The following is a 24,409-nucleotide window of genomic DNA, read 5'->3' as shown; positions in this document are numbered from 1 at the left end:
AGAAAGGCACATTTGGCAAACCCTCACCATGATCAACTCCTGCTCAGAAACCTATGTCCCCACTGTGGAAGGATGTGTGGATCCAGAATTGGCCTCCACAGTCACTTACGGACACACCGCTAAGACCATGTTCATGGAAAACAATCTTACTCGGCTATGAGTGATCGCCAAAGAAGAAAAACTGCTGGCTTTCCTGCTTTCTGCCCTACCAGTTCCAATGGATGTAAGTGCCCCAAACCCCACCTCCAGGTGCCTGTGACACATGAGATCAGACCAAAACAAGGATCTTTCAAGCATCCTCCGCTTGCTGCTATTTGAGCCCTTTATTGCTTATTCAGTTTTAGCAAAGCTAGCTGAAGACATGATCAATGACTTTAAAAAGCAAACTGTAATCATCCTTTCAGAGAACAACCTTCTGTTATCCCAGAACCTTCTTCTCCAGATCAGCCCCAGCCTCACCAGTGCTCCACCGAAAACAGTTCTTGCCGCCCAGGCCACAAAAACAAGGCTGGCGTATATCCAGAGGGATATTACCCTCTCCCACAGTTCATAGGGCCTCACAGTCTCTCCCTCCTCCTGCACATTTTACTTAATGCAGAAACCCATCTCATATATACATGGCCTGACAGTGAGATGCCCTTTTGCCTTTCAGGGGCCTCCTCCCTTATCAGTTCCGATGACTAGCATTGGATGGTGCGGCTGGCCTTCCCCGAGACTGTAAAATCAGCTTGCAGGGTGTTAGAAGGGGCCCGGGTTTCTTGGAAGGGCTGCTGCCCCCCAACAAAAAGGGTGAAAGTGCCAGGCTCCAGGCGCCACTCCCCAGCCCAGATGGCTCTCTGGCTGAAGTCTAACTGGAAGGGTACTTTCACGGCACGTCCCACAGGCACTGGAACACGGTGGAAGCCAACCAGCTGCCAGCGTGGCACTGGCACGGATGCCCCTCCCCAGCGGAGGTAGAGCTGTACCACCTGCAGAAGGAAGGAACTGTTAGGAGGAGAAAACCCCAAGGCTCTTCTAGGAGTTTTCACCCCTGCATGTGTTGGTGGTGGAGGCAGCAGCACTGTTTGGAAGTAGCCTGAACTGCAAACTACAAAAGGCAGATGCATGGGGATAATGTCCCATCTACCCTGAGACAAGGACACCAAAACACCCTCTTCTCCAAACCTCACCCACTAGTTCCAGATCTGAAATACATGGCCTATATAAAATGATGCATTTTGACATAGATTCTCTTGCATGGTTTATTCTACTTCTGCTTATTGTAAGGAAGAGCAACACTGACCTCAGAAGATCCATCCCAATCTCATCAAGCCAAAGTGGCTGAAGGCGCTTCCTGGCTCCTGCTGTTCAGTAAGGAGCTGCAAGTGCACTTGGGGCAGGGAACAGGAACCAATTTCAGGCTCATGCTCAGAAATCTCCCTGGCTTCCAAGATCACAGCAGGAATTTCACACACTTCAACCATATCTTCACAGCCGTAAGGGCTAGAAACTTGCTTTTTTAAATGGATGTAGATTCCATTTTCTATGCTTAGCCCTAGATATCATTGGTTCAAGCTCCCCATTAAAATATTGGGCAGGATAGATGGCAATGATGCATGGGGGCATACCGCATTAATATATTTCCTGTTACTGTCTGCTCACCGAGAAATTGCAAAAACCTGGAAGCTGGCAGTCAGCTAAACGTTTGAGCAATGGCTTCAGAGACTTTTGCATATTCCACTTGCAGAAAAATTGACTTTCAGCATAAAACTGCCCAAAGGCAAAACCATTTGACTTTTCTGCTACTTGGAGCTCACTTCTGGAATACGTTAAAGGGCATATACAAGGTCTCCATCATTTGTCTGCCTTCCTGAGATGGTGGAACACTGGCTGAAGTGGCCTCTATCCTCTGTCATTTGGACTCTAAAGTCTTCTGCTTTAGGTATCCTCAAAAGCTTTTCAACTGCTTGCTCTTCTGTTAACTTCTATATTGTTGTTGTATTGTTTTCTCATGAAAATCAATTATATATATATATTTGGGAGGAATTCAACTACCTAGTCCCGTTAAGCAGAAATACATACATTAGCATGGTATGGCTTTCCTCCCCCACCCGAAAATTGGCTTCGGGCACATCAGGAGAACCCCCAGAACAGCAGGAGGAGGAGAGGGTGGATTGTTCCAAACGGAGGGGAGGGGGGTTTTTTCCATCTGAAAAAGCTTGCACTGATGGAATGATTGCCATAGCGCTATGGCAGTGGTTGAATTCCTCCCTCTTCTCCCTGCTATCCCAGTTTGTGGGCAAATACACACATGTTGTCTCACCTCTTCACCATCCCTGGAGCCCATGTTCTTCACTACTGCAGAGATGCTGAGGTTACCACAAATGGGCACGACATTGGCACCTAGCACCAGGTCGCTGTATTGGAAGGTGGTAAACGAGAGCCCATAGCCAAAGGGGTACAGCGGAGCCTCGTCCCCATAGTAGCGATATGTCCGTCCAACCATCGTGTAATTCTCCATTGGTGGAACCTGTGGTAACGGCCACAAATGAGTGAACAGGATGGGAAGAAGCCCATGGGCCAAGCCAGTCTGAATGAGGAGGCACATGGTGGGAAATGCACAAGGTACAACCAATAGCAAGGAGTATATCTTAGCTCAGGAGTCACCAGTGCGGCACCTGTGGACACCAGTGTGCTTGCCAGTAATTCCCATGGTGCCTGTAAAGGGTCTTAGCTAACATGTCCTCCAAAATCCACAATGCTATTTGCTTTTCCTGCTCAGTTCCTGCTTGCAAGGCTCAGGTTCACGTACACCCTTAAAACATGCCCATATTTCATTGGATGCCAGGAAGGAATACACACCTGCAGCCAATGCAGCAGAATGTAAACCCACTTGTAGGCTGACAAATGAGGGTTAAATTTTGCTCAGGGTACAGGTGCATGGCAAATAAAGCCTATAAAATGCAGGCTTCTTTCCTTTCTCCACAGGACGGGACAAAAAAGTGCTTTGCCATCCCAGTGCACTGTGGTTCCCAAAATGTTGAGCAAGGCCCCTTGTGCTGTGGTTCCCAAGGACCCACAAACCAGCTGGCTGGTGGGAGGGTGGGAACCCCACAAGGGATTTTGACAGGTGAGTGGGACAACCCACCTGTCTATCATGTGATGTCATAATACTTGGCTAATACTGATATGGATCTAGCCCATGGAGCCAAACCCCCATTCCTGCTTTAAGAACTGGTGCCTGACCTTGCTTTCCTCCTCCTCCCTCTCCACCCCTTTTTTCTTATATCTCATGTCTGTTAAACTGAAAGTCTGTGGGGGCAGGGATTGTCTTACCTACAAATTTCTGGGCATCCTAGTCTTACCTGGTGCATGCCTGCAGGCCACGTAGCAGGGAGTCGGCCAGCAGGATTTGCCCCTTTAGCTCCCACCAACACCTTGGCAAGAGCCAGGCCAGTAGCCTGAGCTGGGTAGAAACAGGCTAAGATCACTCCCACACTGTCCTGTGCCTTGGCCCAGCTCACGTCAAGCGGGCCTGCGTTGAACAGCAGCAGAATCACTGGACGTCCAGCAGCTGAAATCAAAGCCCTAAGCAATTAATAAACAGGCCAAATCAATGCCATGCATGCAAACACTCATTAATGAGCCATAACCCAACACTCTGGAGAGCGTGGAACTTCAAGTCCAAGGTTCAAATCCTTATTCAGCCAGGAAGCTCTCTGGGAGCAGCCAGCAGTGAGTGTCAATAGCTCTCGGGGAACATACGGCCTACTTTCAAAAGACTTCTGCAAGTTATCAGTTGAGATCTCTGGTGAGAGCAATTCCTCCCTACCCCAGAGCCTGCTGGTTGGGAAAGAAGAAGGAGAGAAGAAGGCAGCAGGTAGAGAGATGCAAATGGGGCATGCCCTGTCCTCATTTGGCTCTGGGCCTCACCCACTGATGCCTTTGACCCTGTCCACTGACAGCATGTGGCCCCCAACTGATTATCCCAGAAGGAATGCAGCCCTTGATGTGGACAACCCTGAGCTAGATGGACCAATGCCTGACTCAACATTGGCAGCTTCCTAAGGGTAAATCTAAACAGTTGCCAAGGGAGCCCCACCACCATCACCAAACACCTCAATTTCACAACTGCCCATGAGCCACAGAAGAGTTTAGATTGGCTGCTTGCTGTGGGTTACCTGCAGGCCCCACCTTCTATAGTGTTTGGTGCAACCAAGTGCCTTTGGCATCCCCCTTCCTCATGTAGTCTCCCCCGGGGCAAAAACATCAAGCTTACCCCAGGCCACAGCATCCTGAAGGAGTTCCAGCTGGTGGCCAGGCAAGGCTAAGTCCTTCCGGTCTTTGGTTTCTGTCTCCAGATCCATTCCTGGGCAGAGGGATTTAGAAGGCATGTTAAAAGAGCCCACCCACTCCCTTCCCTCTTGTCCTCATCCTAAACAAACCAAGGAGGCTCCTCTCTGAAAATCTCCTTTCCAAAAGTTTGAGAAATGGCAAAGTACCACTCTCCAAAAGCAAAAGAAGATGTCCATCAGTCTTACTGAGAAGCCAGGCTCCACTGATGGGAGTGGCTTGAGGTCTGCATGCTGGTGGACCACAGCTCCCATCACCACTGACCATAACATCTGTGCTCCCTGCTGTCGCCTCAAGGGAGTTCCATGAGAACCAATGATTGTGAACCCATAAGGCTGGCCCTGCCGCTGGCTGAAGTTTCCCCAGAATCCCACCCACCCATGTCTGTGCACTGTGCACACATAGAGAAGCCTGCACATGCCTGCACATAGACCTCTATGCACACGGCTTTTCCTGCCATTCAACTCCAATTGCACAGGTTGTCATCTTGCAAATAGGTCCATTGCAAAAAGGTTTCCTTTTGCAGATGCCGACAGAGGTTGGGCCAAGGAAGTTGTGTGAGGTCAGGAGCAGCGCAATCCATGCAGTCCTTGAATTTGGGGAGGCCTCTTTACTGACTAAGGCATGGAAGGGGCTTTATATGTACTTGACTGCACAGAGGAAAATAACCACAAGGTGTGTGGACATGGATGCATTTGTATGTATATAAAAATGCACATGGATTTCTCACCCTGTGATACAGAGAATTAAAATTAAAGAATCAGTGCCTGCAGTGCTGCAAGCAAGCAGATGGTCTCCTGGGTCTCACTACTTAATATGTGAAGTGAACGTTGCACCGTAGGGAAAAGCATGGTGCTGTTCTTACCCTTTTTCTTCACCAGATGTGGGGCTTACCTGTACCCAGGCACACAACCACGATGTCTGCTGCTTCTACCGCAGCCTTCACTTGGGCTGGCATATAGGTGCTGCACGTGGGAAAGGTACATCCGGCGGCAAAGGTGACATTCGCCGCAATTGTTGCCAGGCCCCTCCTGCACCAGGTGGAGATGAGAACATCTCTGAGTTTCTTAAGGACAAACACTGGAAATGTATTTGTTCCCTGCCAAAAAATATCTGGATTTGGCCTGCATGACCCATGGACTGCAAAACCAAACCAGCCACATAGTGGGATCTGCCTGGAACTTAACCCCATCCAACCTTACACGCACACATACACCTCACCATGTATTTACTGCCCTGAGTAGGCAACAGAAGCCAGCTGGGTTATGGAGACCCAGCAGGGCACCATACAGGGTGGTGGGCTGTGTCTGGCATCCCGGGGTGGCAGTGGCTTCTTGGACTTTTGGACCATGCACATCCAAATCCTGTGGCTACAATTCACTGCATTGATGAGAGTGTATTTGCTTCTTTTCAATAGAGTGTTTGGCTTCCAAGAGCTGGCCTTGACACTAAGGGTTGGGTTTTTTTGTTTTGAAGCAAAGGTAGAAGAGGGAAGTGATTGAAAATGGAAAATAAGTGCCCGGTGTGGGAGGGGGAAAGCAGAGTGCTGGGTGTAGGAATGCTCAAAGCTTCATTTCCAGAGAGAGGTTCTTTTTTAACAAAAGAAAATCACCAGACATATAAAATACCGTCACCAAAAAGTAGTAAACAAAGAAAACATAAACAGACGAAAACATAGACATAGAATAAGAATAAGATCAGACCAAGCAGCTAAGCATTTGATAAAAATACCCAAAGTTTGAGGCATAATATGAGAATTAGAAAATAAGAATTGAAATAAGGTAATAAATTGCTGTTCATAATTTTTTTCTCAAGAACGCAGGAAAGGGAGATGCGAGGAAGTCCAGATAGTTATGAAAAAACAAATGTATGAACGGTTATGATCTTATTCTCATTTCCAGAGAGAGGTTCTGACTCTGAAATGCACATGATGTGATTCTACTGGCAAAACTAAGCAAGTCAGAACCTCAAGGATGGGAAATGCAATGAGCCATTCTGAGCTCTGGAACAGCAACTATTCTATCCTTGGTAAAGGTAAAGGGACCCCTGACCGTTAGGCCCAGTCGCGGACGGTTCTGGGGTTGCAGCGCTCATCTTGCTTTATTGGCCGAGGGAGCCAACCTTGCATCAAACAAGGATGTGTGTATGAGACAGCCCTACTTAAAGGGCAGTTATGGGTCTGGCACCCAGCATGTCCTCGGCCTGAAGGACTTCAGTCCCTTTTGAAAACTCTCGTAATTTCTTGTCTGTTGCAGAATCTGTCTGGCAAAGATGGCCCTACTCTGCATGCAAAAAGTAAGGCCAACTCTAGGGTGTAGATTCAATTTAAATGAAGATACAGCTGGTCCAGCATCCTACCAGGAATGCCTTCCAAGGATGGATCAGGAGGGAGGAGAGGTTTCTTCAGGACTTACCTGGGTGTATAGATGTACTGAGGCTCTGGGACTGGAGCGTAGTTCCCAAAGAGAACCCTAGGGTTGTCGGCAAAGGGTCCAACCACCTGCCAAGAAGAAATTAGGGGCCACAATGGGATTCAGATGATTCAGAGAGTGGGAGGACCAGGGGCCATGCAACATTATTAAGTTATTCATCACATTCCAAGCAACAGTTTCAAGGTGATGTACATTGAAGATAATTAAACACACAAACACACACAGAGAGAGAGAGAGAGAGAGAGAGAGCGCAAATGGATTTAAAACTGAACTAAGACCACACAAGGTAGACACTCATGGAAAACACCCCTTTATCCAGCTGGGAAAGTGCTGGAATAGAATGTGCAAATAGTGGGCACTTGTTGTGTCTCAACATGTAGCAGTTGAGACCTAATGTGAAAAACAGAAAATGGTCACTGCCATTCCAGCCAATTGCTGGAAATCACAAGTGGGGACAGTGCAGTTGCACTCAGGTCCACCGAGCACAGGACTGGCAGCAATTCCTCAAGGACTTGGGACAAGTGTCTCTCTCCACCCTTCAGCTAGAGATGGAAGGGTTTGAAACAGAAACTTTAATGCATGCAAAGGACAGAATGCAGTAAATTAATCGTTTAATCTTTCAATACTGAGTTCTGCATTTAGTTTCTCTGTTGCAGTCTGCCCTGTTCCAGTGTTGCCAGAGGTGATGCAACTCTGGAGAATGAGCAAGGGATGAGATGCCCTCCCCATCACACCCCTCCATGGTGAACACTTACTGCAAAGTTCTTCCTCAACACATCTGGGGCCTTAAGAGGTAGGATCCCACGCTGGTTTTTTAGCAGGACAAAGGACTGAATGGCAGCTTCAAGAGCCAGCTGGTGGTGGGTCTCCGTCTGCACGTCCTCCAGTCCCAGGGCATTGTAGGGGTTCATGGTTGGCGGGTCAAACTCACCCAGGCGCAAGCGGGTGCGGAAAAGTGGGCGGACACTGGCTCTGATCGTCTGCAGGAGATAGTAGGAGGGAGGGGAGGCACAGAGCTGGCTAGTGAAGCAGCAGTGTAATGGAAGGATGGAGATGGGTGAAAGATCTTCACTCCCACAGACTTCTAGGGAAAGGTGGAGAACCTCCCCACCTTTCCCGTGAAACCGTGTCAGCCAAGCCTCACTCACCTCCCCTTCCGCAATGTCATATATAACTGAAGAGCTTGTAGAATATTATAGAAACATACACAGCTCTTAAGATCCCAAAAGGTTTTAAGCCTACAGCAATTACACATGGAGAGAAGCAAAATACTGAGGAAAACCAAGCCATTAGAAAACATCAAATATAGTAAGTAAATGGACCAGATGGATTTATTTCAGATTACTGCAAAGGAACATTTGATTGAGGCTATTAATAAAATACACAAATAAATCCTGCTGCGAAGACAGTTGCTAGGATTGTATTTTACAAGTTAATTAAAGAAACTGATTGGTGAATTAGTATGTTAGAGCTATCTTTTTGGTGTGGCTATATTCTCTGCTTCAAATACTACTGAGATCAGGGACAGAGGAAATATTAGTAGCTATATCATGTATTGTATTAACATTATTATTTACTATCATTTCCTCTTTGTTATGTATTGGTCTCAGAGTTAGGAGCGGAACAGAAGCAGAATGTGTATAAGGGGAGGAAAAGCCTCAAACCACAGACTGCTAAAAATGTTGTAGGGATCTCAAAGGGCATCTATAGCAACACCCTTTTAACAGCATCCCTAAAAGGTAGTCATACAGCTTCTGCTTTAAAAAAAACAAACTATTAATAACAGAAGTCCACTCCCTTCTAACACACTGTCCCACTATTGAACACCTTGTACTGTCAGGAAACCTATTTCCCAAAATTTGAACCTGCTGGTGTCAATACTGCTCTCTGGAACAGCCAAGCTTGTGCCCTCCAGGTGTTTAGGGATACAACTCCCATCATCCCTAACCATTGGCCATGCTGGCTGGGGCCATAGCTGTCAACTTACAGATTTGAAAATAAGGGACCAGCAGCCTCAAAAATAAGGGATCAGCAGCCAAAATAAGGGATTTTCCGAGCACAGGTATGTTCAACTTCTGAGCCCCTCTGAGCCAAAGGCAGAAAGCCCAGCCAACAGCCAAACGAAGCCTCAAGCGGTGGTTCCCACAGCGCAGCAACCCGGCAAAGGGGATGCAGCAAGGAAAACCACCGTCACCTCTCCGCTGGGAAGCACTGAGCAAAGGCGAGTCGCCAGGCAATGCGGCCGATTTGATCGGCACAAGGCATGCAAGCTCCACCCCCCAGTCTTTCTTAGACTCCTTATTGGGTGAGCAACACAGCTGGAGCCTTCCTCCTCCCTGGCCGGCAGGCAGGGAGGGAGAGGAGCTGCTTCCTTTGAAAGCCGGGAAATTTAAGGGACAGCATCAATAAGGGACAGCAGTGGGACACAGTGCTGGGATAAGGGACTTTCCCGCCAAATAAGGGATGGTTGAATGGGGCTGATGGGAGCTTAGTCTAAAACATCCAGCAAGCACCAGATCTCTCTGGAGCAAGAGGTAAGAGTCTTTTGGGGAGGCACTATGGATAATGTTCTAATTTTTCTATTTTCCGATGTTTTAATCTGTTTTGTATTTTGTATTACTTTTATGGAAATTACTTGGAGACACAATATTTAAATATCTTAACTAAATAACTAAAATGTTCACACAGGGAATATGCTCCTCAGGCGCCATTGTCTATATCTGTAGGATATTCTTTAGGAAATAGGATGATTTCACATTTTGGCATGCATGAGCTGCAATTGGATGGTCACTAATAACTGCATCCAATGACCCACCTTTTCCCACTCCTTGTTCCCCTTGGGTGGAACCACTTACTTCCAAGGAGATGTTGCCTTTGGCAACAGCCTGGCCTATAAATGTGAAAGAATTGTTCACCATCCCGTATGAAACTTCCAGGTTGCATCCGGCATTCACAGAAGCTGCAGCAGGAGAGGTAGAGAATTGGGATCATTATAGTCCAAGAGTTCAGAGACACAACTTTTCCTCAGCTGAACTTAACTGCATTGTATCTTTTTTAAACATAAGCACCTCTGGATGCGTTACAAGCAGAAGAATGGGACAAAAATATTAATCACGGTAATACATAATAGATTGCTTTGTGCTCTACATTCAGACTAAAGTTTCTAATTACTAATAAGATATACCCATTCTGGTATGCAGCTTTGAGTAGCGTACACCATTTTGCAAGCCACGTCCTGATATAATGCATTTCTGTGTATGTTATTTTCACTAATATATAGACTTTTATCCACACATTCCCCATATATAATCCTTTTCGTACACAATACTCCTTCATTGGCTCCCAAGACAGACAGATGCCAACTGTCTGATTGGAGAACTGCGTTGCAAAATTAAGACAACTGTGGGTTCTGAAAGATAATTGTGTTTTGATTCATGTTATTGGTCCAAGACCTACAAAATGGGTTATGTTCTCATTAAAGTGCAAACTGGATCTAATTTCTCACCCCGTCCTCATTATGGGGAGATTCCCACTCTGGGCTGAGAGCCGGACGTCAATGCTGGGTAGTGCTCACCTATGGCAGACTCCAGTAAGCTGTGGGTATAGTTGTGACCAAGCCATAACAGTTCCACAGCTCCCTCATCGCTCACCACATAGCCCTGGAAGCCCCATTCTCCACGCAGGATGTCTGTTAGTAGGTTCTTGTTAGCGCAGGCGGGGATTCCATTAATCCTGGCACAGGCGAGAAAGAAAGCTATCAGGCTCAAAAGCGTTGCAAACATTGTTGGTATGCCCCCTGCTCTAATGACGAACCACGTAATTTTAGCACAGGGGTGGGAAACTTTTCCAGCCACATTCAGTTGGGAGAAACCTTGGGGGCCACAAGCCTAACAATGTCTACTCAGAAGAACATCCTACTGAATTTAATGGGGGCTCACTCTCAGGTTAACTGGGATCAGGATTGAAGCCTAATGTCCCATTGCCATCCGAAAGTTAGGGAGAGAACCCAGACATACCTGTTATAGCTGCACATGAAGCTGAAAGTTCCAGCCCGTACGCAGGCCTCAAACTGAGGCAGGAAGGTCATGCGCCAGTCACGCTCCTCCACCTGGTACAGAGCACAGATATCATTCCCTCCTGGCATACCACCACCGCCACCCCAAGCATTGTTGGCAAAATTCCAGGACACCTAGAAATAGGGTTAGCCCGAGACATTTTGCCGCCTGAAGCAAAGAACAAGATGGCGTCTTTCTCCCCATTCTGTGTAGAGAAGTCAACAAGACTGGCTGCTGAATCTTAGTTGAACACTGGCAACACAACAACACCCTTTACTGTATCAGAAGGCAGCAGGATAATTTAGGGAGTGCAGAGCAATCTGCATGTAACACATAGCCTTGCCCGCCAGCAGAGGGGGATAGTAAGAGCTGTTTGACAGTGGAATTTGCTGCCAAGGAGTGTGGTGGAGTCTCCTTCTTTGGAGGTCTTTAAGCAGAGGCTTGACAACCATATGTCAGGAGTGCTCTGATTGTGTTTCCTGCTTGGCAGGGGGTTGGACTCGATGGCCCTTGTGGTCTCTTCCAACTCTATGATTCTATGGGGCTCAGGAGCAGCAGTGGGGGAACAGACCCCACTGCTGTTTGTTGTGCAAGAGACCAAATCAACTTCTATTGCACAACCCAAATTTGCTGGTAGAAGAAAAAGAGTTTGGATTTGATATCCCGCTTTATCACTACCCTAATTAATCTCAAAGCGGCTAACATTCTCCTTTCCCTTCCTCCCCCACAACAAACACTCTGTGAGGTGAGTGGGGCTGAGAGACTTCAGAGAAGTGTGACTAGCCCAAGGTCACCCAGCAGCTGCATGTGGAGGAGCGGAGACGCGAACCCATTTCACCAGATTACGAGTCCACCGCTCTCCCAGTGTATGTGGTATGTGATTGAATCCCACTCACAAAGCAGCAATAGTTTGGAAGGGAGGTTTAGGGGATTCAAGATTTTGGAGCCAATATTTAATTTCAGTGGTGCATTATTTTTGCTGCTTTTGTGATTCAAGTTTTTGTATATGAGGCTCTTAAACTAAGGGCCGTGGGTTTGAGCTCCACGTTGGGCAAAATATTTCTGCATTGCAGGGTGTTGGACTAGATGACCCTTGTGGTCCCTTCCAATTCTATGATTCTTATTATGAATTCTTATTATTCTTATTATGACTCTTATTATGAATTAAAAGCTTAACTGAATTGGATACAGTGGTGCCTCGCAAGACGAAATTAATTTGTTCCGCGAGTTTTTTCGTCTAGCGAATTTTTTCGTCTTGCGAAGCACAGTGTCGGAAAAGTTTTGGAAAAGCTTCAAAAATCACCAAAGTCTTCAAAAACCTCAAAAAAGGATACCACACCGCGTTCTATGAGTTGCTCCTCGAAGTCAAGTCGCAACTGTATTAACGGTGTTAAGAAAAAGGAAACAAATTTGCAAGACGTTTTCGTCTTGCGAAGCAAGCCCATAGAGAAATTCGTCTTGTGAAGCAGCTCAAAAACCGCAAAACCCTTTCGTCTAGCGAGTTTTTCGTCTTGCGAGGCATTCATCTTGCGGGACACCACTGTATTTCTTAATGAGATGCTTTCATTAATCAATTGATTATCTCAATTTTGTTATAACTTGTAACTTAGTGAGTTGAGTGAGCCCACCACTTATGTGAGGGTTCTGTTCCGGGGTCCATGTGCAAAGGCAGGAACCCCCCCCCCCCGAACCTCCCCACCCTTATCTGTCCAGAGTGGGCCTTGCCCTCTGCCTCACTCACCGGCCTTTGGGAAGGTTGTACGAGGGTCCTGGAAGCCTCACACATCCTTCCCAGAGGCTGCAAAACAAGGCGCAGAGCTCTACAAACTCTGTAGCGGGTTTCCCCTCACTCCATTTATTTATTTTTCAGCCCTGAGCCTAAGGCTACAATCGTAAAAACAAATTGTGCATCAGTGGCAGGCCCACTGTATGTAACTTTCTTCGTGTTGTGAGCTGCCTTGAGCATAGTTTACTATGGAAAGGCGGCATACAAATAAATGATAATGATGATGGCGGAGGCAGGGAGAGGGAGGGAATGAGCCAGCACACAGGACAAGGAAACCTCCTCCATTCAGCCCTTGCCACCTCCCAGCTCCCAACCTGCCAGTCATACTGACCTTGGCATCGAAGGAATAACGGGGCTCAGGGATGTTCTCGGGGCCCCCATGGACGGAAAAGTGCTTGCAGCCAGCGCTGGCCTTGATATAGCGGGGGTGGTCACCCTGCAGCCCTGTCACAAAAGCCACACCCAGCTCCCTGGTCAAGAATGGATCCTCTCCGTAAGTCTCCTGAAGAATAAACAGACAGACAGAGACTTAGGTCATGCCCGTTCTCTGTGACACGTCCCTCTTCCTCCCCCTTCTCTCAGTTCCTGGTGTCCACACCTTTCATCACCACAAAGGAACCTGCTGTCTAGTACTTCTGGTGAGAGAGCCACAGTCATTCCCTCCCTTTGGAAATTAGATAAATGCCAACAGCATTACATCTTAGCCACTTATTTAGACCTCTTTACTTACACAAGTTTCTCCTGCGGTGTGACCCAGTTAGTGTATTGTATTACTGATTTAGGATGTTCTATTTAGTTTGTATTTTATTTTTGCTATATTGTTTTTGAACCGTACATAGTTTGGTGTCTATATTTTAAGCAGTACAATGGTACCTCTGGTTACGAACGTAATTCATTCCGGAGGTCCGTTCTTAACCTGCAACCGTTCTTAATCTGAGGTATCACTTTAGCTAACAGGGCCTCCTGCTGCTGCCACGTTGCCGCCGCATGATTTCTGTTCTCATCCTGAGGTAAAGTTCTTAACTCGAGGTACTGCTTCCGGGTTAGTGGAGTCTGTAACCCGAGGTACCACTGTACATGAATTTTGGTTTTTTTAAAAAATATTTTTTATTGATACACCAAAAAAGAAAAAAAACAAGACAAGAAATACAAAACAAACCATGATAAGGACAATATTAATTACAAATCAATAAACCAAAAACTGTTCCTTGGACTATAGACCCAACCTCCAGCCCATTCCTTATTTCAATTATTAATTTTTTGTTGCCCATACACGTTTTTGTCTTAAATTAACTGATTAACTAATTATTGATTTATCTAAGGTTTCAGATCTTTCTTAAATCTACTACTAAAGTTATTCAAATGCTGCAACAGAATTTAAACTACTGTAATTGTTTTTCAAATAAACTTTAAAGACTTCCAATTTTGAGATGATTCCTGTTTTGGTTTGTTCTTTATTTTTTCTGATAAACTATCTAACTCTGCATAATCCGTTAACTTTTGGATCCATTCATGAACAGAAGGGATTTCACCACTCTTCCACTTTGTAGCGATAAGGACTCTTGCTGCCACTGTAGCATATAAAAATATACTGTATTTTTCGCCCCATAGGACGCACCTAGTTTTTTTTTGGGGGGGGGGAAATAAAGGGGGGGAATTATTCCCCCCCCAGGCGCAGGGCTGGGGGGGAATTCGGAGCTTCCCCTGACCCCAGCCCCCTGAACAGGCAGCTCTCCGCAAGCCTTGGGAGACCGGCGTGACTTCCTGCCGGACTCCCATGCCTTGCGGATATCTGCCTGAAGCCCAAACCAGGTCGGGGAACAGCGGGATGGCGGCGTTCCGCCTCCCCGCTGTCCCCTGAGCTGGTGGGGCTGGCGGCAGGGAGAAGCGCGCTTCTCCCCGCCGCCAGCCTCCAAACCAGGTCAGGGAACCGAAGGCTTCGAGATGCAGGCTGCTATCCGCAAGCCTAGGGAGCCTGACGGGAACTCCCACAGGCTCCCAAGGCTTATGGAGAGCTTCCTGAAGCGAAAGCCTGCATTCGCCCCAAAAAACGCACACACATTTCCCTTTCATTTTTGGAGGGGGAAAAGTGCGTCCTATAGGGCGAAAAATACGGTACTCTTCATTTTTTGTGGGATATCCAAATCCTTGATCCCCAGGAGGTAAGCTTCTGGTTTTCTCTTAAAGGAAGTCTTTATTATTTTTTGTATTTCTAAGTGGATACCATTCCAAAATGCCTGGATTTTTTTGCATAGCCACCACATATGGTAGAAAGTGCCTGATTTATCTCCACACTTCCAGCAATTACTGGGGTCATTTTTGTACATCTTTGACAATTCCCAAGGTGTTAGATACCATCGGTGTTGCATTTATAGGAAGTTTTCTTTTAGAGTATAACAGTTTGTGAATTTCCAATTATTCTTCCACAAATTTCCCCACTGTGGAATGGTTATTGAATACCCAAAGTCCTGTGACCACCTAACCATGGCTGCAGTGACCTCCTCCTCCTTGACTTCCCAGTCAAGGAGGAGTCAGTATGCTTTGGAGAGGGTTTTTCTTTTAGAGTTTACTATCTCGGATTTGAATCGAGAGATTTCTGTTACAAAACCCTTTTGTTTGTCAGATTTACATTTTTCATATACAGTGGTACCTCGGGTTACATACGCTTCAGGTTACAGACTCTGCTAACCCAGAAATAGTGCTTCAGATTAAGAACTTTGCTTCAGGATGAGAACAGAAATCGTGCTCCGGCGGCGCAGCGGCAGCGGGAGGCCCCATTAGCTAAAGTGGTGCTTCAGGTTAAGAACAGTTTCAGGTTAAATACGGACCTCCGGAACGAATTAAGTACTTAACCCGAGGTACCACTGTACCTGATGGTACTGGAATATTTTGGTAAAATATTTTAAAACAAGCAGCATTTTCCTCATATTTTCTCATGTTTTTTCATATTCCTGCATTTTTATTCTTACAAAATTAAGTAAATAATAAATAGAATATGAAAATATCTAAGAAAAAATAGCCATCCCAATACTCCAAGCTTGGTAATAGGAGTAACACCTTTGACCAGAAACAGGTCATGTGTTCCCCAATAATCCGTATTTGGCTCTTATTGCCCACTTTAGGAACCACTATGGATGGGGAATAAATGAGATTCAGTTTTCATTTAAAGACAGTCCTACTTAATTTGCACTTTCTGAAACAAGAAAAGAACTGAAACACAACCATCCTTTGAAATTTGTTCTTTCCTGAATTTTGAAGTGCAGTTTTTCCAGCTAAGAAATGTGTTCAAACATGCACATATTAGTGTAAAGTGTGCATAGAAATGCTTGTATTTGTGAAAACAGCATACAAAAAAGGCATTGTGCTGGGGAAAGTTGCTTTGCAAAAATGCTCGTATTAGGATAAATCCACACTAAAATGTTGATGAATTACTGTGAGGACTTTTTAGAAGGGAAATCACAAATGTGGAAATGTGGAGCATTGAACTTAAGAGCAGAAAATGAGAAACTGAAATGAACAGGTCTACCCATCCCTCTGTATCCTCCCACCTGTGGAGTCCCCATTTCCTAAACCATTCATACCTGGTTTCTGCCCCACAGTGGGTGCCTCATAATGTTTAACATGGGGCTGAAGCAGCTCAGGCCAGTGTGGTCGTCATAGTTACCAACGGAGATGAAGTAGTTGTGTTTGGCACGGACCTCAGTGGCCGTGGCATTGGCCACGCGGTAGATGAGCTCAGGGCTGTCAGCAAAGAGAAGCAGCAGTGGAGAGGAAGTCAAAAAGGACATTTTGATCTAGCAAGTTGTTATTGAAGCTGAAGGCAGAGGCTGGGATGGGGGTGGGGTAAACCTATGTCTGGGCTGAGGCACTTCAGGAGACTTGGAATAGATTGACTACTTCAGTGAGGCTAGAAAATATTTTTTTCAGAGGGTTGAATCTGGTTTTCAAGAGGCACACGTATTTCTTTATTCCTTCTTCAGCCTCTGATACACATGGCTTTTGAAATTATACAAAACCCGTTTACTAGAGGTGACGAGGGAATGTGTGCACACATCTCAAGAAGCGATTCCTCTTTCAAATAAACTTCAGTTCTCTGGAAAAAATGACGCTGCCTCTTGCAACTGACAGAAATGGAAGCCAGGTTGCCATTTGACAGGCCTTTGTGTCATTCAGGAACCTTACTTCGGGGGGGGGGGGGCGGGAGACAGCTGGCAACCAAGCAGAATTGCTTCTCTTAAATCAGCAACCATTTCTAATAATTAGAACTGTAATTTTCAGGCAGCTGAAATGGAAAACGAGGCCAGGACTGGCTCCAGGGCTGAAGGAACCCTTGGTATGTTACTTTTTCTAGGGTCCCTTCCTGCACTCAAGGGGCCCCTCCACATGCTAGGCAACTGCCATTTTAAATTTAAAAAAAAAAAATCCCTCAGAGAGTGATTTTTATTTTATTTTATTTTTTAAAATAAAATAAACATTTCTCTACCGCTCAGATGTCAAAACCTCTAAGCAGTTTACAGAAAACATTTAAAAATACATTAAAATGATCTAGGAAAGTCAAAAGTTAAAAAACAAGCTGATCTAAAAGTAATTCCAAATATCAATAAGATCAATTGTTAAAAATATAAAGGATCGCAAAAGAAAATCACAGGTTAAAATGCACGTTAGCTTTGGAAATCTGAGTGGGCTTGGAAAAACAAAAACATTTTTATGAGGTGATAGAAACAATGCCAGAAAGGTGCTTGCCTAATTTCATCAGTATAATGGGGTAAGTTCCTACAAATCACACTGGGAAATGTAAAATGGTGGCTCATGGTTGTCTGGCACTCAACAAGGCAGGACCTTGGCAAAGCCCTAGTGGGCCCTCCCAGGGGACAGAGTCCCAGCAACTCTGTTGGGGCCAAAACGGGGCACTAGTAGAATAGGTTGAAAGGGAATCAAGGGGAACCTAGGAGAAGCCACAGCCAAGACCCACCTTTCAACAGCAGCCATACCTGAAGGAGGCAGCCAAGCCCAGGGCCTGGGGGAAAGCAGTTGCCCATCCTGGGGCCCCAACGTCTCCACGCAGGCACTCCGTGTTCCAGCTGTAGGGCCCAATGCCCAGTCGTTTAATGGCCGGCGCTGGGTTGTTGCCCTTTGCCCCTCCTCTTGCCATCTGTGGGTGAACAAGCCACAGCACCAGTCAGCAGATGAGGCAGCCCCTCAGAACTCTTCCGTACCCGGTCTTTGTTTTGCAATGAGGTGGCACTAAGCTTACAGCTCAGGGAATCCCAAAGGGCTGATTCCTTTGTGCATTGGGATGGCAACTCCCACTAGACCACTGAGTGCATATTAAATACTTCTAAATACTTCTAAAAAGTGGTAGATTTTCCTCCCTCCTTTCAACCCACACTTGTGAGAGAAGCAGGGAATCTATTCTGTCTATGCTAAGGCAATCATAAGGCGGTTGTTATTCCAAATTAATTAACGAGGCTTGCAACATTTACAGCCCACTCCCATGCATGTTTACTCAGAAGTAAGTCCAACTGAATCCAATTAGACTTACTCTCAAGTAAAGATGCATCGCAAGGGTAGGAAACCTCAGGTCCTGGGGCCAAATGTGGCCCTTCCATAAAAATGTGGAGTGCAGAGGAGCTGAAGGGCCCATTCCATTGGATTAAGGATTACATGCCTTACTACATCCCACCAATTACATAATGGGTCTGCCTGCCAGGGGATGTGGCCGATAAGAAGAGCCTCTGGGAAACCCACAAGCAGGACCTGAGTGCAACAGCACTCTTTCCTCCTGTGGTTTCCAGCAACTAGCATTCAGAACTCCAACATGGTTAAGGAGCCACTGATAGCCCTATTCTCTGTGAATTTGTGCAACCCTTTTTAAAAGTCATACAAGTCGTTGGCCATTAATCACTACACCTTGTGGGAGCGAGTTTCATAGTTATGTGTTGTGTGAAGAAGTACTTCCTTTTGTCTGTGTTAAGAGAGAAGGAGGAAAACCTTTTTATCTACCCATTTGCTCCACACTATGCATAGTTTTATAGATTTCTATCACGTTGGATTGTAGAGTTGGAAGGTACCCTGAGGATCATCTAGTCCAACCCTTTGCAATGCTGGTATATGCAACTGTCTCATACAGGGATTGAACCTGCAACCTGAGCATTATCAGCAGCACATTCTAGCCAGCTGAGCTATCCAGGCTTTCTATTTCATTGCAATTGGCCATGAGATCTAAGAAGAACCTCCATGTTCTAAGAGAGTACACAACTAAATCCTAGTTATTGTGTGTGCTGCAGGTAAAAAGGTAAAGGTACCCTTGACCTTAAGGTCCAGTCATGGACGACTCTGGGATCTCTGGGACTCTGGGATCTCACTTTACTGGCTGAGGGAGCTGACGTTTGTCCGCAGACAGTTTTTCCGGGTCATGTGGCCAGCATGACTAAGCCGCTTCTGGAGAACCAGAGCAGCGCACGGAAACGCCGTTTACCTTCCCGCCGGAGCGGTACCTATTTATCTACTTGCACTTTGATGTGCTTTCAAACCGCTAGGTTGGCAGAAGCAGGGACCAAACAACGGGAGCTCACCACGTTGCGGGATTTGAACTGCCGACCTTCTGACTGGCAAGCCCTAGGCTCAGTGGTTTAGACCACAGTGTCCATTGTGTGCTGTAGGAGGGTAGAGCTAGTGCCTTAAATACCGGCTTATGGACTTCCTGGAAGCATCTGTTGGCCATTATGAGAAGGAAGATGCAGGACTCAATGGTCCCTTGATCCATCCAGCAGGAGTCTGATGTTCCTTATAATTCCAAACCAGCCCTCCTCCCTTCCTGCAGCTTTGATGCCCTTTGCCAGGCCTCTCCACACCTGTTCTGCCCTGCCACCTCTGTCAAATGGTCAAAAAGTGTTTCTTGTACCTGCAGTATCATCTCATCCAATGTCAGCCTGTTAACCAGGTCGTCCAGCCGCTCCTCCCAAGGCAATGTGGGGTCCCTGAAGGGGAAGTCCTGGCCCATGCACAGCCCAGCCACCAGCAATAGGACGATGATGTGGAGAAAGGCCATCGCTTTCGGTACAGGAGAGAGGAAACAAATATGAGCACCACCAAGGACAACAATCACACCCTCCAAAGAAGGACCCCTTTTCCTTGAATGGCATCGTGGATGAGAACACAAAATGGTGGTGAGTGCCCACTGGGACTGGTAGGGTGGAATGCTGGGAACCCAACAGTAGGTGGCAGCAGAGCCAATGGCAAGTGCAGCCAACTAAGTCTTGTTTTGTCTCCATCCTTCTCCCTGCTGAATTCTACAAGGGCAAAACTGAAACTAAGGACGAGGAAACTGACAGCTAAGGGAAGACTTGAGTTTGGCGGGGCAAATCTAGAGGGTATCACGTTCCCCATCCCTGCTGTGCTCCCTTGCCTCTGTCTCAGACTGGCAGAATCCAGGTACAAGGTACTCACCTTGGACACATCCCCCCAATCTGCAACAGGGGAGAGCACATTCCTTGTGCTCTGGGTGTGGCTCTGAAAGCATCCATGGAGCACCCCTCCATGTTGGAGCATGTTGGAGCACCCCTGGTGTGTGCCAATAAATGTATTAACTCGTTAATTAAAAAACTTCTCAGATGAGTGTGCCCACACACCATCTTGATTTTAGATGTCATCAGCATTGAAGTCATTCCAGTTACAAAATGTGACTTGCTCTGTGCTCATATTTTACAGATTACATTCTCTGAAACCAAGACATTTCTAAAAATGGCACATTTCTTTCTCTTTTTTTAAGTAATATTTATTGAAATTTTAAGAACTAAGATTGACCCTAATAAAGTAAAAAAGAACTACAAAAATACAAAAACAAAACACATGAAAATAGAAAATAGAAAACAGTTAACAAGAAGAAAAAAAATAAAGAAAAAAAATCAATAATTTCATATCTTATACTTCATTTACTAGTTTCCTGACCTCCTCACACCTCCCTTTTTGTATTCCAGTTCAGATATTTAATTCAGCAAGTCCTTACCCTCTGTCGTTTGTCCTTACTCAGCATCTTAACCTATTATAAATATATATTTTCCACCATTATCAATCCATATTTACATATTCTTGTTAATCTTTTTACCAATACCGCTTGTTTTCAATCCAACATCCCTTTAACATTCATTAATTTTACAGTATTTCTTCCATTCTTCTTCCACCGCCTCTTCTCCCTGATCTCGGATTCTGCCAGTCATTTCTGCCAATTCCATGTACTCTATCACCTTCATCTGCCTAAAAATGGCACATTTCCCCCAGAAAAAGCAGTAAAAAAAGTCCTCTGGAGAGCAGTAACCCTACTCTGCCCAAACTCAAGAGATGAAGGCTGCACTCTTATATGCCAGTGGTTCCCAATCTTTTTTTGGTATAGTGACCTATTGGTTTATTGTCACATGACCAAAGGTCTTCATCAGCCATCGGTTTTATGCATTTTAACTGCAAATTTGCCTATATTATAATTGTTACTTGAGACATCCATGCAAAAATTCACTTAAATTCATGTGGAATTTGTTGAGATATTTATAGTAGTTAACAAATTTACACAATTTTGTTCATGGGACTGTAAGAACACCAACCATCTGATTGTATTTCTAAAAGCATATGGTTACACTAATCAGTGTTAGATGTAATAAACTATTTTAATAGTTTCATTCACAATGAAGTTCATTTATGCAAGAACCAGTGGGACGGTGGAGTTTGCATTTTGCCAACAGGTACATCAACACAGTTTGATGGTTGTCTCAGAGTCATTTTCATAAGAGTCAGTGCTGAAAAACCTGTTTTGCAAAAATATATACTACCAAATGGCAGCAGCACAGAAATTTCTTCATTGGCAAGCAAAGGTTACTCAGTGGTAATGCACCAACTGAGAAATTTTGGTAGCATAAAGCCAAAATTTGAGAAACCTCATTTCCAAATTTTTAAAATCTTTGATGGTCCTATCACGTGACAGTTCAAGGAGTTGTTCTTTTTGCACAAAGGCAACTTCCAGTGGAATCATTCAAACTCTACAGCGGAAAAGGAGTAGACAAATCTTGACTAAGGAAACTTCAAACCACCCTGTGTCCCTGGCCCTAGATCAAGGTTGCTCTGAGCGTCGCCTCTAATGCACAGGCTGTTTTAGCTCAAAACAACTCCCTGTACAACAAGTCCCTTGTGGCGAACTATCACCGCATATGTCAAAAAGAAAAGGCTGTAAGATATACCGGTATTTCATTACACTCGTTAAGGCTTAAAGCAATAATTATTGGGTTGGGGGGTATCTTAAAAAGCCCTTGGCCCACTCGCTTACCTGTAAACCCCGCTTAATCCGAGGAGGACCCTCTTCCAAGTAAAGGCAAACAAGATCGCGCTGGTAAAAGCACCCGCTGCGCCGCCTAGCCCTCTCCGCCCCCCTTTCTCCCTGGAAGCCGAAATCTAGGCGTGCAGACGCATCTGGGGACAGATCCTCCGCCCGCGCCGTTTTTCTCAGCAGGCAGATTGCAAAACGCTTATCAGGCTCAGGCGGCTTCCTTCAGCCTACGCAACCCGAGGGTGGGGTGCAGCCTGCTCCTATCCTGCCCTGGCTGTGCCCCCCTCCGGTCTTTTGGAAGGGCGCCACTGGATCCGGGCCTCCCCTTCCCGTGTCTCTGAAAGACCAAGCGGAACTGCGGGAAGCGTCTTTGTGGGCCCGGGTGTGTAGTTCAGGAGGCTGCAGGACTTGTTCCCAAGCGGTGCAAGCTGCAACGGGAAAACTTCTCCGTTCCCTCCTTTTGCAGCCTCCCTCCGTGCCGCGGGCTGCTGCTCCAGCCTGTAGCCGTCGGCTGTCCATCGGAGGGCGCGCGTTTCTCATGCACTGGCTCTTGGGAACGCGCGAGCACCTGGCCAGCTTTCGCCGGGTGCTCCTCGTGCCAGCAAGGCTTTGAGGTTTTTTTTGTCGGTGTGTGTGGGATGGTCCCACGACATCGTTGGCATCAAAATTTTTAATGCCGAAATTTTTAAAAATCTGGTTTGCCGAAATCCAATGAGGGCCCATCCAGACGTCGTTTTCATTGCACATGTGTGACGGTTTCGGCTTGTGATGCTATCAGGTAGTGTCACATGTGATCCCACTTTCAATACTATTTGGGCAGGCAAAGGGGTGGCCCCGCTGCTTTGTTTCCAATCAGTGCATGTCCAATAACTTCCTGATGAAGTCCTGTAAGTTTTTATAGGACAAATGTTTAGGTTAATTTCTGCTTGGCTATAACATCTCCAGGCAGCAACAATGGCTGTTTGGGGAAAGCATCACCAAACGAGCAAAATAAAGGCACCACTAGTGCACTGTTAATGTGCAGGACATGTTCCACAATAAACCACAAGTCTGGAGGGGCCCTGAGTTTCAAGAACAAAACAAGAAACCTGATCTCAATTATCCATTTGCAAATCAACACCTGAGAGGGGAAATTCACAGGGGTGAGGAAATCATTAATTTCATAGAATCAACTGATGTTCACAAAGTCATATCCAGGCTCTTACTAGTATTTTTTTCCACACAAAATATATTTTACATATATAACAGAAATGAGGCCACAGAATGCAAGTTTCTGTGTTACACAAGATTCTTTTTCAGGTGAAATGGTCACATAGAACATTTTTTTCAAAGGAAGAGTTGAGACATGTATGCATATCATTTCAGTCATGGAGATCAAGAGGCATGGCTAGCTCCAGCATTACACACATTAGTGAGGCAGCCACCTCAAGCAGCAGATTTTGGGTGTCGTAAAGGGCAGCTAATAGTTTTTAAATATATTATTGTTTTATTTTTACTCCAATGAAGAGGTGCTTGTGGGATTTCCTGCCTCAAGTGCCAAAATAACATGGCCAGTTGTGGTGCTAGGCACCTTAGCTTGGGCGAGCTTGGGGTTCCAGCTTCCGTTCTGTATTAGGGAGTAAAATGTCTTGGGCCCGCTATACTCTCAGGCATGTCACAAAATCTTAATATTTTGCCTTTTCCAATTTATTTCCATGATCAGATAAACTAGAAACTGGCGATGGACTGTTGTTTTTTTAAAGCTAGATTCTGTAACAACTACTATAACGTTCCTATTAATAATACAATAACAGTGTTTTTCCATCAAAACCAGATGTGGAATGGAATCATGGTGATTTTATGCTAGACACTAAGGAAGTTTTCAGATGACCCATTCCAAAGCACTTACAGTATCCTGGTTTGTTTCCGTGAAGGTTAGATTCCACACTTTCCAGTGCATTTTTCTATGACTTTCCTTGCTGCAGAAATCCTTATATTTAAGAGGAGAGGGCTTGTTGAGCAAGGCCTCCCAATCACCTATAATTGCACAACTGTACTGAATCCCATCCCCAAATAGTGACAGTCTAGAACAGCCTTTCTCAACCATGGGGTCCCCAGATGTTGTTGGACTGCAAGTTCCATCATCTCTAGCTAGCAGGGCAATGGGTCAGGGATGATGGGTGTTGCAGTCCAAGTCCAACAACATCTGAGGATTCAAGGTTGAGGAAGGCCGGTCCAGAAGCACGCTAAGTTAAGGAAAGACAACTAACTACATGGTGCATAATTACTCTATGGAGGGTGGGGGACCTTTTCCAGATGTGGCTGGACAACAACTCCCACCATCCTTGACCCAATTGACCTTGCTGGCTGGGGCTGATGGGAGTTGGAGTCTGACAGCATTGAGAGGGCCGGAGGTACCCCCCCTTGTTCTATGCAATTAATTGCCACAGGAGTCTGTGGTGCCTATTAAGTGGCTTTTTAAAGAAGGAATGGATAACCTTTTAGCCAAGAT

General features: G+C 45.8%; 1 protein-coding gene across 1 annotated transcript; it reads right to left on the bottom strand.

Moving 5' to 3' along the window:
• Positions 1 to 299: 299 nt before the first annotated feature.
• On the bottom strand, positions 300 to 22,408 carry LOC309536631 (uncharacterized protein). The gene is made up of 15 exons (XM_082230770.1): positions 21,919 to 22,408; positions 19,510 to 19,658; positions 17,597 to 17,757; positions 16,187 to 16,346; positions 12,937 to 13,107; positions 10,781 to 10,872; positions 10,339 to 10,496; positions 9,620 to 9,723; positions 7,520 to 7,744; positions 6,747 to 6,832; positions 5,227 to 5,363; positions 4,259 to 4,348; positions 3,345 to 3,553; positions 2,303 to 2,509; positions 300 to 968 (listed from the first exon to the last, which is right to left on the bottom strand). Exons 2-15 carry the CDS (start codon positions 19,654 to 19,656, stop codon positions 681 to 683), a joined length of 2,235 nt encoding a protein of 744 aa, XP_082086896.1. The 5' UTR covers positions 19,657 to 19,658; positions 21,919 to 22,408; the 3' UTR covers positions 300 to 680.
• Positions 22,409 to 24,409: the final 2,001 nt, after the last annotated feature.

Source organism: Podarcis vaucheri, assembly GCF_965113315.1.
Source record: "Podarcis vaucheri genome assembly, chromosome: 7".
In the NCBI taxonomy this organism is placed as follows: Eukaryota; Metazoa; Chordata; class Lepidosauria; order Squamata; family Lacertidae; genus Podarcis; species Podarcis vaucheri.
The sequence above is the reverse complement of the archived record's forward strand: the minus strand, read 5'-3'. Positions and strand labels throughout refer to the sequence as shown.